The 15,946-nt window shown below is 37.8% G+C and overlaps 1 protein-coding gene across 1 annotated transcript in view; it reads left to right on the top strand.

The window, feature by feature from the left end:
* The window catches only part of LOC149180237 (uncharacterized), a 96,964-nt gene extending 81,926 nt beyond the window's left edge, over positions 1–15,038 (top strand). Inside the window, exon 6 of the mRNA XM_089415980.1 lies at positions 14,438–15,038. Within this exon, the coding sequence (XP_089272106.1) occupies positions 14,438–14,578 (141 nt within the window). The 3' untranslated portion in view covers positions 14,579–15,038. The remainder of the gene's footprint in view (positions 1–14,437) is intronic.
* Positions 15,039–15,946: the final 908 nt, after the last annotated feature.

The raw sequence follows: 15,946 nt of genomic DNA, 5'->3' as shown, positions 1-15,946 counted from the left end.
GATCTAAATATCATCCGATTCTGACATGTACAAATAAAGTTATGAATTTATTTTGATTATGGACAAATTGTCAAGGTCGGCCAACAAACTCATGTAGGCTCAGAAGCCCAACAGTCACGTCTATTCATCCTTAACGTTAGCCTATAAATACATGATGCCTCATCCTCATTTGGACATCACTCATCTTCACACATCTCTCTCTCTCATCTGATTGGGTACGGATTTCTGGGCAGCTTCTCTCTCCATACGTGTGAAGGAAAGGAAGGACATTTTCTGTTTTAGCGTTGACCAGGTTTGACCGAATTTCCAGAAGGCTGTTTTGGGCTGTGTTGACCAAGTGTTTACCTGTTTGACTGCGTTTTTGTGAGGATTATCTCTGATTGGGCAGGCCGCATTTCTGGGCACAGAAATCAAGGCAATCCGTTGACTGTTTGACCAGCATTGACTATGGTTAGGGCTGACCGCAGGTTGACTGTTTGACCAGACTTTGACTGGGCTGCATTTGACAGTTTTGGGGGCTGTTTCATCTTGCTGTTTGAAGGCCGAAGTTGACTGAAGTTGACTGAATCTTTGAGGGTCAAATCTGCCCTGTTGACCATGCCTGTAGTCACAAACTGGTGGAAGGTGGACTCTAGCAAGTAGCAGATGAATTGGTGTTTCAAGTTGCCCTATTGAATTCCAAGTAAGACAATTAACTTACACAAACATATGACACACCCTTGTCATTAATAATCATTTTTTAGGATAGATCACTCCTCCCGCAAGCCCATGAGCATGCCCGTAGTCACAAAATGGAGGAAGGTGGACACTAGCAGAACAAAGTGAGTAGATGCTACATTGTACAGGAAGCTCATCGGGTCGTTGATGTACTTAGTCAACACACAACCTGACATATGTTTTGCATTGAACTAGTTCATGATGGATCCTACCAAAGTTTATTGGGTTGTTGCGAAGCATGTTTTGAGATATCTCAGAGGCACGACAAATTATGGATTATGGTACTGATATCTGTGTGATATGGCTAGTTGGGCGACTATTGAAAGGACATTATCAAAAATAGTGACACTATCATCTTTGCCTTAAATTTTTTGGTTTTTAAAAAGAGTAATTCAAAAACCGCTGCATTAAATAATTTAGTTTTAACCAAGTTATCTTGTCACCCTAGAAAATTTGTTTATCACATCAATTTTATCCCACTCCAATCAATCCCAACTACTACCTGCAAACTTTTTTAATTTTTAGGGATTGCACACACTCAATAAATGATAGAAGTGGAGAAATGAAGTGAGATGGAATCATATTAATGTCCACAAGTTACCAAAGTAGGTCAGTGGGACATTAAACTACAGGTAATAAGAACAATGAAGTGTTTTAGCCATCTCCAAATACAAGAAATAAAGAAAGATCAAAATCAAAATGTAGAAAATTGTAGGCCCAACCCAGTTTCAGTTTTAGGAATCACATCAGTTTAATGCCTAACCCAACATAGATTTTTGCTATTGTTTTTAAACATGAATATTTGCTAAAACATGAAACACATAAGCCTACTCTACTCTTTCATTTTCTCTGAGAATAAATGCAGCCGTCACACAAATTTAACACTAATTTTTGGTCCAAAGACCCTGGAAAAACCCCAAATGGAAAACCAGTTAGTGTGAGAAATTTTATTTCTTATCAGAGAATTTTACAGCATAAAATAACAGCAATTAAATCCACTTATCTCCTTTGAAATTTGTGCCCATAATTTCCTCGGAGAAAGTGTTGTAGCTGTTCCTTGAATTCCTGAATTGACCGCCTTAATTTTCATGCCCTTCACACTCAGAAAATCAACAGTTTACTCCTAGAAATTTGTGCCCACAGGCTGCCTTGAATTTCGAGCCTCAAACTGCCTCAAAAATTGAGCTTTAACGGCCTTAAAAAGCAGTGCTCAGCCACCCTTGAACAGCATTAGATTTCATGCCTCTGCAACAAATGCAACCCAGCTGCCTCGAAAATAACGTTGTCCTTGCCTCGAATTCTGTGCCTATATTTGTTGAATTTTGTAGCTATGGTTGGTCTTTGTAATTTGTATTTTAGTCTTTGAAATATATAATGAAATTGTAAGACATGTTTTTCGTGCCATTTTCATTGTTTAGCCCTTGAAAGAATTATTATAAGACATGTTCTCCATGTCGGTATTAAAAGAGAAAATTTCGAAATTTGAATTTTGAATTTTTGGCTCCAAACTTGTCAAGTCGGCACCAGTGAAGAGAGACACCCATTCGGACAAGTAGAACACTATATATAGAACAAGGCACCATTCAACCTCTCACACAAGATGACATATTTTGGGCATTGTTACCCACCATTTTGTGGGTGACATCCCTAGGAGAAAATTTTCTCCAAGATGGTTCTTAGTCGGCAGCCAACAGTCCCTTACAGCCACCAACTAGCTCGTTGTGCTACTTCTTTGCCACCTAAGCCAGCCATGTGGTCCCTCGCCCATCTGTCATGATCGTATGTTTGAAGGTGGGCTTTCCAAACCTAAAGGTATGCCTTGTCATTTGGTAATTGAGTATTGTAGTTTACTTATCATGGAGACTTTTGGGCATGAATTAATGGGGGGATTCAGTGGAAAGAGTAGGCTAGGTCTATGCTCTTGTCGCCTAGACCTCTTTTGGATGTTACCCTTGGACCCTAGTCCCGTGGGATCTCTTTTATTGACCTTTAGGCTCTTGGGATGGTGCTTCATGGGAAACCCCAATTTTAGTTGCCTGGTCTCGCTTCCTCTTCCACATACATTACTCCCCCTCTGCTCATCATAACCCCATTCATCATTTCTCTCACTGGGGTCCACATTCCACCATTGGGTCCACATAGGGTTAGCCTCCCCTTCCCCTTGTCCGCACCTTGGGTCGGGCCTAGAACGATGCCCCGATGGTTGATGCAGCTGAAAAGAAAAGTAAAAGCATAATTGGCCACATTAACAGGAAAATGTACCACAAAATGCAAAAGATGGTCGAGACCAATACATTTATCGCGTGGGCAAAAGCCAATGCATGAGCTCTACCCCATTCTCATGGCCGTCACCTTGGTTCCTAGAGGCCCTAGATGAACCTCATTTATCATTCAGGAACCCATGATTGTCCCAAGCCCTGGTGAGCAATGAACCACCCCACCTCAAAAGGGGTATCCACTGCTATATTTTACATATCATGCTCTTACTCTTTGAGCTCCGAGTAGTTAACCAAAGAAAAATCATAAAAGGAAAAATTAACAGGAAAATGTACCACAAAATGCAAAAGATGGTCGAGATAAACACATTTAGCACGTGGGCAAAAGCCGATGCATGAGCTCTACCCCATTCTCATGGCCATCACCTTGGTTCCTTTAGACCCTAGATGAGCCTCATTTATCATTTAGGAACCCATGATTATCCCAACCCCTGGTGGGCAATGAACCACCCCACCTCAAAAGGGGTATCCACTGCTATATTTTACATATCATAAAAGGCAAAAGACAAATGAAAAAGGGTGGAAAAATCAAGGCTGAGGTGACTCATGTACCATAATTGCTCCCTCGTATACATTATATACCCAAGTGTGGGCTTCGCCTTTATTAGCTACCCTTGACTCAGGATTGCCCCCTCCATCCCCTACTCCGTACCATCACTTTATCACATGCCACCAACATTTGAAGGATGCACCTTGGACATATCATCCCCTTTAAAAGTAGAAGCCACCTAAGAGGGCACTTGGCTAACCCCCCCCTTGGAGCTTGGAGACATTAGCACATGCCAAAGCCCACTATGGAAGGGCATGCCATTATGAAGTGCTCACTGTTGTCCATCGTTTGTAATCTATTTAACTTGATTTCTTTAAATGATTTGTTGTACTGGAAGGCAAGGAGATGCATTGGATCTTATGTAGGATTGCAAATGGTCTCCATTTTGGGTTTGGTCTTCCTCTATGTGGTCCTAACTCTCCAAAGAGCTACATTGACACATGTAGGGTGTGTGTAGAGAGCCATGGGCCTCCACAGCAGTAGGCAACACTCCATGGATCCCCAGAGATGTTCAATGATTGCTTGAGATTCACCTATTGGACGAGGAAGATGCATCTGGTTCACCATGCCCAACTGGTCCCACAGTTGTACCATGCACTTCGCAGATGACCCAGGACTTGTATGTTGATGTGACATCACTTACACCATCATTTGAGCCCTTATAGATGGTCTACAAGCATCTTCGATCTACTTGGAGATCCATGAGGTTATTTCTGTGTCCCTACACCCATTGGGAGCACGACAGGTTTACTATTTGGAGACAAAGGGGCCAACCCCTTCTCCACTACTTTTGGGAGTCCTGTTCATCATTATGGCACTTATGGACTTCATTAGGCTTTTAGAAGGCCCAACGACATGTATTATTGATCATTCAATCTCTTAAGAGGTTTATTCTTTTGTTTATGAGCTAGTTTGGTGGGTTTGTCACCCAAAGTTAGTTATTTTGCACATTATTTAATTTTAGGGGCTAATGTAGGCCTAATTAGCTAAATCAAACTCATTAGAGGTGTATAAATAGAAGTGACGAGGATTCATTTTAGCATCATCACTTGGATTGGACTTGCATCTCTCTTGAGAATTTTGCTATCTTTCTTGGAGGACAAATTTTGGAGCATGGAATGAATTTTGATGTTTGGATTATTTTCTCTTGTCTTGGAGCTTCTTGATTGACAAATTCTTGATGGTTGGATATACTCTTAATACATGTAAGTACAATTTAATTCTATTTTCTTTTCTATTCTTGTCACATACATTGTTGGTCATGGAAAATTTTAGGGGCGAATTTTCGCCCTTGGGCGAAATTAAGGGGTTTTATATTTTTATTGGGTGAATATTTTGTATCATAGTGCATTGTTACAAATCGTCTCAAATTTATTTTATAAAAAAAATTAGGTATGGAGGTTAGCCCACCTTATTTTAAGGGAGAGAGTAAAAAAAGTAAATTTAGCCCTTGAAATTAGGAGTTACAACCTTCCATTCGCCTTAATTTTCAAGAATAGGTATTTATGATAGTTATTTCACCCTCCACATTTGGTGTAAAAAAGGTTTTTTTCTTTTATTTTCCCGTATTTCATGGTATTGGGGTTAATTTCGAGAAAATGACCTTATTTTTTGGAACAAATGGTCACAAAAGAATAATTCATTTTATTTAAAAATTCAAGTCTCTTATTTTCATGTTTATTTAAAGATTGAATAATGTTCTTGCCATATTCCAAGTTTGCATCTGTTTAGTCATAATCATATAAAGAATAATGGAAAACATTTTTTTATATTTACTCCATAAGTCACCTTATATTTACGTGTAAATAAATAAAAATATAAATAAAGTGGAGTATGGTAAATAAATAAAACCTTTTTTTATACTTACTCCAAAGGTATGGTAAATAAATATAAATATAAATAAACTAGAGGTTTGGTAAATAAATAAAACCTCTTTTTATATTTAGTCCATAACCCTCTTTGTATTTAAGAAGGCTCAAAAAAGAGGTTTTATTTAAGTGAATCCTATGGGCCAAATACTATATTTATAAAAGAGGTATGGTAAATTAATAAAAATATAAATAAATGAGAGGTATGGTAAATAAATAAATAAATAAAACATTTTTTTATATTTACTCAAGAAGTCACATTATATTTAAGAACACTCAAAAAATGTGTTATATTTAGGTGAAGCCTATGGGCCAAACACTATGGGCCAAATACCATGGGCCAAATTATTATTAATACCATGCAAAAAAACCATTATTAACCCATTATTAACCCTAATAATAGTATTAATAAAAAAAAGATGGCACATGGTATTGACCCATGGTATTCACGTGGAATGTAGGCTATTTAAAGGGGGGAATTAAACCAGCATATATCCATCTTTACTCTGGATCTACTAAGCCCCGACAGGAATCAAATATCGTGATATGCAAACTAGCATAGAGTGAAAAATATTTGATCCTCGGGCTTGGTAGATCAAGGGTAAAAATGGATCTTGTAATTTAATGTCACTTAAACATTTTAATTTGGTTAAAATAAAAAAATAAAATAAAAATCAATTATTAATTTTATTAATTTTTATAAATTACTAATAGTAGTTTTTAAGCTCCAGGTTTACGATAACCCATAGTAATATCATGGTATTCATGTGAGCATAGACTATTTAAAGGGGAAATTCTATCAGCTGAGATCCATCTTAATTCCGAGTCTACCAAGTGCTGAGAGGGATAAATAGATTTCATCCCTCGAAGAGTGGTAGAAGTGGAGTTAAGATGGATATATGTTGGTTTTTATGATAATGAATATATTAAATAGACTTAGCAAATTATATTATAAAAAACATATTAAGGTGAATGGTTAAAGCTACATTTAGTCACTTCACAAAATTTAGTAAAAAATACCAATATCTCCATTAATATTGGTTTTTTGATTTAACAAAAAAAAATTCAAAACAGTGAAATCTTATCACTCTTTCCGCATCACCCTCGCAGAAGAGAGATAGTCAGTGCCCAAATTTCCCACCATTTTTCAAACGTTCTCAATATGATATCTTCATGAAAAAGTTAAGGTACTGATGTTGGATTAGTTGTTTGAAAAATACGCTGGTTTGTACAACCTTTCATCTTCTCTGTTATTCTTAATTTGTCGTAATGATCTATAGGGGTTGGGCTAGTGCTTGGAAAAAATGTTGGTTTGTACAACCTTTCATCTTCTCTGTTTTTCTTAATTTGTCGTAATGATCTGTAGGGGTTGGGCCAATGCACCATATTGTCCTAAAAGGCGGAGATTGTGCACCAAAAAGGAAATTAATCCACATGTTACAACGTTGTTAAAAAATGGAAGACGTATGAAGGTAGTGAATTATGCTAATAAGCAATTTAGATTGGGAGAGATGTAATTAAATTTTATTATTTAATTGAAGATTTCCAATTAAAATAATAATAAATCTATATGTATATATTAATATATTGATTGGAAGGCTTTTGACAACGGTCACTTCTTTCCATTAGATCCCCTTCAGGCCTTTGGGATACCTACTACTTTCTTATATTATATAGTTGGGGCTTGCTACTTGTTGGCGTGTTGGGGTAAACAAAATGTGTTTTTTTATCTCGCAGTTGGAGTCTATGGAATAAGAAAGAAATTTGATAGCTTGACAAAAGTGGTACAAAATATGTTTTTTTTAATCTTGTAGTTGGACTCTATGGAACAAGAAAGAAATTTGATAGCTTGACAAAAGTGGTAGAGAAAAGATTAATCTCTCCTACCTTGACAAAACTGGTGGTCAAGATCAACACCTACAAGAACTTTGTTGTGGAATATTATCAAAACTAATAGAAGGATATGAAAGAGTGTACAGTGAGAACCTTGACAAACATGGCCACTGAAACTTGCAACATTGTTTGTAGGAAGAGAAAATTATGTTTCTTTTTTCCAAACATGTATGTTAGTATATTACAATTTAATGAATATGTTTTCCTATTATCATATATGGTTTCATGCTTTAACAAAACATTTGCCAAGACTTCACTTTTTATTATTCAGTGAAAGATTTGCCAAGATCTTACAAGATTTTATAATTTAGTGATAGATTCGCCATGACTTTACAAGATAATATAATCCGGTGAGAGATTTGCCAAAAGAATTATATATACATATTATATTTTTGATAAAATTGCCTCCCATTTTTCCTATGTGTCATGGGGATTCGCCCATTTATTATACATATAAATTTAGGGTGGTTCTTAAAATTTTCCCTGTTGTTGGTGGGATTTTGCTATACTAGGGCTAATTTACTGCATCCATTTATGCGAAGTTGTGGAAATTCGGTTTCTAGATAGTGATGCTTCATGTATGGGCCATGTATTGTGAATGAATGTTCCTAGAGATGTTTCTTCATTGAAATTCATCTTGATAAGCCATCAATCTTGCAAATGAAGTATAAAGTTCTTGAAGCTGCTTTTGTTGCTTCCCTAATGCTATGTGAAGTTGTCTTTGAGGCCTCCTTGACATAGAAAATTCAATGTCCATAGTCATAATTACTCTTGACTCCAAATCTCCCCAAAGGATTAGGCACTGGCCCACCATAAGGTGATCACCTTAAACCTATTTTCCTTCTCCCCTCTCCTCCTCTTTAGTGTTGAGATTTGTAGCTTGGGGAGGTACTCTAAACCCTAGGCTTGAGGGTTGTGGAGGTGTTGGCGCACAAGTGTGGCTTATGGGCTTGAAACCCAAGCTTGGGGTTTTGTACCCATCGATGATGTGGCCAAAACCATGAGGAGATTTCTACATGTGATGGATGGAGATGATAGAGGATGCTTAGACAAATCGGACGTAACGAAAATCTTCGAAATCCGAGTTGTAGAAATGAAGATATTAATTTTTGAAGTCAATATGTGGGTTTGGTCAAGGTTGGCTAGGCATTTAGAGACCTTGTGACAAGTTGTCAAGCCCACACATGTGATTTGATGGAGCCCTTGTATTGTGTATAAATATAAGGTGGAGGAGAGTCATTTAACACATCCAAGAAGCATCTTTCATAGTCTACACATCAAGAAAAACAGCTCGAGTGCAGGGAGCTTGAGTGCGGGTAACTCGAGTGCAGGAAAGCGCGAGTGTAGGGACGCGCGAGTGCAAGAACACGCGAGTGTAGGAACGCACGAGTGCAGGAAAGCGCGAGTGCAGGAAAGCGCGAGTCCAGGAATGCACGAGTCCAGGAACACGCGAGTGCAGGAATGCGAGAGTGCAGGAACGCGAGAGTGCAAGAATGCGAGTGCAGTCAATGCGAGTGAGGGTTGAGCATGTAGCAGACTGCACCAGGGTGATGTAGAAGTTGCAGGGCTAGGTATGTATTGTATTGATGTGTTAAGGTTGAATTGATGCTAGTTGATGGTGTCCTAGGAGAGGACAGTTTGGAAGTCTTTGAGCAGTCAAGAGGAAGGGTTTCCTAGGTGTTTGGATGCCTTAACCAAGAGCAGATGCTACAACAACGATTGGTCACTTTTGGTTTGTTGGAGGGCAATGTGAGAGTGGACCAAGTGTGGACAGTGGATTGGGCATTTATGATTTGTTAGAGGACAACGTGATAGTGCCTAAGTTGGAGCCCGGTGTGCATCATCTTCATGGACCTAGATGGTTGCTAGAGTGGCAGTTGTTGAGCTCATAGGTCTGATAAACTAGGAGCAGTTTGTGCAACCCTTGACTTGTGTGTGGAGAAGGACATCTACAGCAGATGATGGACAGTTCTACTAACCTGTGTTTATTGTGGGAGATGGACATCTTGCAGTGATAGGTGGCAACCCTCTGTGCCCTATGTTGGTCTTCATTGGAGCAACGCAGGAAGACCATAGTGGGTTGAAGTCCCTAAGTAGCTGAGGAGCAGTAGTGGGTAGTTGAGAGTTGTGAACAACTCGACAAGAGTCTCGATGTGTTGTGCCCTTGATGGACTAAGGCACAACTAGTGAGCAAATTAGGCAGTCGAGGTTCAATGGCCAAAAGGATTTGGAGCATTGATAGAGGCAAGAGTTGTAGATCGGGAGTCGAAGGACTGGGCAGGTACAAGGTACGACCGAGGGGAGCTAAGAGAGTCGACTACATCAGCCAGATGGTCAGAGTATCTTGTTGAGGGTAGATTGGTTGTCGATGGACTGACACCAAGCCCCAGTTTTGTATTCTTGTACTAGTGGATGTATGAGGGCCATTATCCCTAGTATGGGAGCCCTAGAATGTTGTATTATATGTTGATTTAGTATATCGACTTGCAGGTAGTTGGATGTACTCTTGGTGTTATAGTGGCAGCTACGAGGTTTGATCCTGGGTATCCCATAGATTAGGACTGACAGTTACTGATTCACCATGTGGTTATATATATATGTATATATATATATATATATATAATGAAATTGGGTTATTGTACAAAATTGTAAAAAGTTGTCCATATTTTGTGCACTAGTAGATTTACTGCTGTTTATATTCGGCTGTGCAAAGTAGTATTGTTGTGATTCTTGGTTTGGTAGTGTCAGAGATTCTAAGATTCTATCCTAGACCCAAGATCGTGGAAATTCAATTATCTCACAATCTAGCCATCCAAATACTTCGATTTTTGGTCCACAAGTGCGCTAGTGTGTCCTTAAGAAGTCCAAATTTCATGAGATTCCGACGGTGGGATCTTGAGATATCGCAAGCCCTAGCTCGATGACCAAATCTTGCCCTTGGTTTCCCTTAGGCTAGAAACCTCACTAGGATCCTTGCCTTGCCTTTCATTGAAAATTCATTCCTTGTTCCCTTTCCCCTCCCTAATTAGGTCAAGCATATCATTGGTTGCTAAATCCTATCCCCTTGATCTAACCACAGGTCCAGTTGGCCCCGTGTGGTCCCATACACTATCAAGGTTAATTCTTCAAAGATCACCTGGAACCCAAGTTTTCACAATAATTCTAGGGCTTAGGGATCTCCTTTATAAGAGACATACTCAAAACGTAACCCTCAAAATTCTCCCCAAGCCCTTCCATCTTGTCTTACAAGACAAGCAAGCCACATATTTGAGATCTTCAGTTGTATTTGTATATTATGAATACCTCCATAGTTAAGAGGGAGCGTTGGAAAATGTAACTTGTTTCGGTCTTCATAAATTTCTTTGAGTCATCATAAAATGTACTTGTCAAAAGAATAAAGAAAATAATTTTTATTATTGATCAATGACTTATTAAAGCACGGGTTTCATACTTGGGTCATCATTATATTAGTCAAAGTCCCCATTGTGGACTTCTAAGATTAATATTGAGTTTATAGAGTCATTGCACATTCAAAGAGACCCTTCTTGGGCTTTTGAATCATGTAAAACAGTTTACTATTGAGTCAAATATAATTTATGTAACCTCCACATCAAGTCGGCCTAAGGACACCAATTCAATTTCACTTGGAGCCTATAAATAGAAGCAAGTCGAATTCATTTGGAGCATCTCATCTCAAGCTAGTTCTATATCTCTAAGGAAGCTAGAGAAGTGTGAAGTGGGTCTAAGGAAGCAAAGGAAGTGCGAGTTGGGTGAAGTCTAAGGAGAAGAATAAAATCGAACTTTTGGTGCCTCTCTCTCTCTGTTTCGTGCCCTAGTTTGGGAGATCGAAGTCTTCCAAGTCATGCTGTTGCCTGATGCCAAAAGTTGTTGCATAGTCGAAGTTGCTGGGAAAGAACTATTGCTGGAAAGAGGTCGAAGATTTGGGAGGTTGACTTGGTGTGGAGGGAAGGTTTGGTCTTTGTCTAGGGTGAAGAGTCTCAAAGAATACTATTGAAAGGAAGATAATTTTTGACTGGGTTTTCCCCTCGAGGGGGTTTTGCCCTGGCATAGTGCCTACATCTTGTGTCTCTTGTTTTGTGATCTTCATACACAATATGGTAATTGCTTGATGAAAAATAAGATAATAAAGAAGTGAAAGAAACCAACATAACTCACAAGTAATTATGAAGTAAGGATAATCAAACCCTAATCTATTTGCATTGATTTTCCAACAGAAACAAGAGTGGAAAGGGCCATTCATGCTTGTGGTATCCATTTTAATGTGATTTGGTCCCCTTATTGGCAGGACATGGCAAGGGAAATTAACACAACTCTTCAAAGGTTCAAGGGGCCTAAGTATGTAAAACTTTGAATCGAACTGCTAAAAAAGGAGGAGCTTGTTGAGGGCATTTAATCACCTATTTGTTTTTCATGGAATCGCTCTATGGTTACCATTTTCTTGAATGGATGAATTGGTTCTACACGTAGGCCATTGATTAATATCATTGTTACTTCACCAAAAGGAGCAATGTTTTCGAAGGCCTAAGATTGTTTAGGTGAGGTAAAGGATGCTTAGTTCATTACTGATATTTTAATCAAAGCTATTGAGCAAATAAGGTCTATTAAGATGGTGCAATTTATCATGGATAATGCATTGGTTTGCAAAACTGCAGGTTTGATTGTTGAGAGCAAAAATGATCACATTTTTTGGATTCTTTGCATTGTCCATAATTTAAATTTGATCTTAGAAGAGATTGACACTAAAGTTCCATGGATTAAAGAACTCATAGGACAAACAAAGGAGATAGTCAAATTCATCACCAACCACCATTAGTCTTGAGCAATATTTCAAGAATACTCCAAATTAGAGTTGTTGAAAGTTGTTGAGACAAAATATGCCTCAAACTTCATCATGTTGGGTTACCTTGTTGAGGTAAAACAACCACTAATTTTTACGGTGGCGAGTCAACTTTGGGCTAAGTGGAGACATGCAGATTCAGAGTGGGGAGCTATGGTGCGTAGATTGTGTCTTGATGAGATGTGGTGGAGCAAGATAGATTTCTTGCTCAAGTTCACATCCCTTGCACTTGAGCTTCTTCAAAGTTTCAACATAGACAAGCCTTTCTTGAGAGTGGTTTATGATGGTGTGGATGCAATAGTTGAGAAAAATATTGAAATCATTTCACAAGAATCTCCTAGTTTTATTTGCTGATGCCCATTTTGCTGATACAATGAAGAAAATCATTGTTGAGAGGTGGAACTATTTTAACACTCCATTGCATACTAATGCATGCCCTAAACCAAAGATCTTATGATGAAGACCTTATTGCTCAAAGCAATGGGAAGAGGAAGGCACCACATAAGGATAGGGAAGGGGCAAATAGAATGGAAAGGGAGTTCTTATGAGAATATTTCCAACTCATCTGCATAGGGAGGTGAAGGAAGAATTTACCAGTTTTGCTGCTGGTTTGGATAAATATTCAGATATATCAACTTTGGATGAGAGGAGCACCATGAGTCTAGCTAGATGGTGGATTTGTCATGGAGCAAATTATGTACATCTGCAAAGCCTTGCCATTCATATTCTTTCTCAAGTGGCAAGTTTTTCATCTACAAAAAGAAATTGGAGCACCTATGGTTTTATCCATTCAGTGATGCACAATAGGTTGGGTTCATAGAAAGCTAATGATCTTGTTTATGCATTCCAACCTTCACCTTACATCTCATAGGGGTCCAAAATATGGCCTTCTAAAAAAAGTGGCGTGGATCCAAAATTCCTTGACTTGGACATCTCTTTTGTTGCACTGAATCTTGAGGAATCTAGAAGTGGAATTGGAAATATGTCCACCAATCCACATTCCTTTGTTGAACGTGCATCTTGTTCTGTTTTCCATGTTGAATATGAAGATGAGGATGATTACTATTATCCTTTAAGCTTTACTAGCTTAGCTGAAGCTCATGTTTTATATCTATCTTCACTATTCATAGTTCATAGGTGTAGCATTGTAGCTTCAAGGATCATATATAAAGTCTAATTTTGGATATATAGCCTCATTTATAAATAATAAAGGTTGTTTGTTTTTGGATATTATTGCTTGCATTATGTGTTAGTGATCACTTGTCCAATATATATATATATTCCCTGCATCCTAATTTTTGAGGGGTCTCATAAATATGTTTCTGTTTCGAATGCACATTTCCATTTCCCAGTATCATGCAACTTAGCATCAACACATTAATGAATTTCCCTCAGCACAAACCTTTCTGCAAAGAAGTAAAATTTAAAATGCATAGACTATTTGCTATTTCTTTCTTTCCACATTTGACACTCAGGAACTAATCACCATGTTGCCATCACCCTCAGGTATCCTCACCTTGCAGGTAAAATTCACCTAGATCTAGACAGCTATTCGTATTGCTCCATTATGTCGATGTTGCACTCGTATCAGGGGAGAATTTGTCCTCTTATGATGCAAAGCATAAAAGAATAGCGTCAATCTCAAGCATAAAAGAATTCCCACTAACAACACCATGCCTTTCTATGTTGTTATCTGGTTGAGCAAATTTTCAGTGGGGAAGTAGGGAAAATTTGCTAGCCTTTAACCTCATCGCTAATCACAAATTCAATTTGCAAGCAATGGGAATAGTATTGGGGGGACAATAGTATGTACTATTGATTATAGAATACAGAATATTTGGATATTTATCTGTTAATGGCAAATTGTTCTTACAATTTTCTCATCAAAGTTATGTTCTTATTTGGTTGGTTATCTTCTGAATATATGGTTAAAAAATGTATTTGACATATTAGTTGTAATTGCTTTTAACAAATCCATGAAAAGTAATTACCTTCAAGGAATTCCTTCTTCTGTATTATCATGAAAATATGTTTTGAGTTTATATTTACATCAGATCTAGGCCAAGTGATTGTCTTTTAGGAATTACTGCCACGGTTTCATCTATGCAATGTGATTCATTATGGATGTACATTTCTTGATTATCAGCAAAATTACTGTTGTAACTTGTAAAGGTCAGTGTGTTTTTTCCTCAAATGTTGGTGTTAAGTTTTATTTACTTTAGCCCACCGCAATTAAGAATGTATGTGTCTAACCTTTTTTTTTCTATGAGGCCAGTTCTTCAGACAGTTTCATGCTGCATATGTGGATGCTGTGTCAAATCCTTTCCATGTACCAGGAAAGAGAATCACCTCACGTGCTTTTGCTGAAAGAGTCAGTACGATAGTGAGATCGTTTGGGACATCAACAATCATATAGGCCGCTCTATCCATCCTATTTCATAAACAACAATATAGGCTGCCCTATCCGTCCTATTTGAGCTTCTCTCAAGTTTAGATGATTGGTTAAGGCATTTCAGCTTTATTGAATTTTAGCTTCTGTAGTGCCTTCACAATATTTTTCCTTGTCTGCACTATGGAGTGCATGCATAGTCTTCATAGTAAGACTGTCATCTGCTCTAAATTCACCACACGGGTAGGTTTCTATTGACGATTTTGAAATGTGAGCATCTTGAAACTAAAATATGTTTGAGATTTGTGGAGTTTAAATTTGATCATTGGTCATGGGATAGGAAGACTTCAGCACCTTGACTTTCTTTTGGCTGATGGTATAAATGTCATACGCAGACAGCCTAAATCTGTGTTCAATGGATTTGTATTATATGCTTATCAAAAGGCATGCGATGATATAAAATCTGTCAGCACAGTTTTTATTTGGATTGAATTGGCATATAGTATTTTAATTGATAAGTTGTGATTTTTTAAGCATACTTTCTGGTGTAACATGTAATATGTATTTGCATAATTAACAAAGAGATATGAGCCACGTTTTTATTGGCATGTACAATATGAACAAACTTCTGTTTAATTGACATTTGTGATTTTTATTTTTTGTTCGAGGTGACATGCACATTTTTTTTATCAATAGATAAAAACTTAAATCAGTGAACTATAATTTATCAATATATAAAACTCAAATCAGTGAACTATAAATCATAAATCCAACTGAAAGGTCATGCTCATTCAGTTTGCCATGACTAGCTAGAATCAGCTCTGTCAACTAAAATATAGTCAAATCTTTATAACCGTCATATGCACTTAACTATTTTTGCCCAACTACAATGTATTTAGTTAACTTTAGCTTCCTCAGATTGATTTCTGGCTGCACACTTTTAGAACTGAGATCCTTATTTTTATTCCTTTTTGTTTTGAACTCGTGGTTTCCAATCTCTGAACGGGTTTACACAGGCATCCATTGTGACAGGCGTCCCCAATTTTTCATAGGGGTAGTTGATCTTGCAAATCTGATTGTTACCATGTTAAACGATCCTCGTAACTGTAGTAAGGGGGTTCGAGATTCATAGAAACATGCATACCAGACAGTAACCACAAAATGCAAATCTGTAACATTTTTTTATGGGCTTGTCATCTTTTTAACAAGAGGATACAAGAGGAGAACGCCATTGGAAATTGGCAAGGCAGGAAACATGATTTGGATTCATAATACCCTTTATCCTCTTGCTTGAAAAGACCCAGGGTCTAGCGAAGGTTCTCCTAAGAAATGAAACCAATTGACGAATGATGCTGCATGTGTGATGGTGAGATCGACCTAGATGGGCTACAGAGC

The sequence above is a fragment of the Pinus tabuliformis genome, chromosome 3_2, assembly GCF_031772625.1.
Source record: "Pinus tabuliformis cultivar Carrire ecotype Pingquan chromosome 3_2, CPIR1, whole genome shotgun sequence".
NCBI lineage: Eukaryota > Viridiplantae > Streptophyta > Pinopsida > Pinales > Pinaceae > Pinus > Pinus tabuliformis.
The sequence above is the reverse complement of the archived record's forward strand: the minus strand, read 5'-3'. Positions and strand labels throughout refer to the sequence as shown.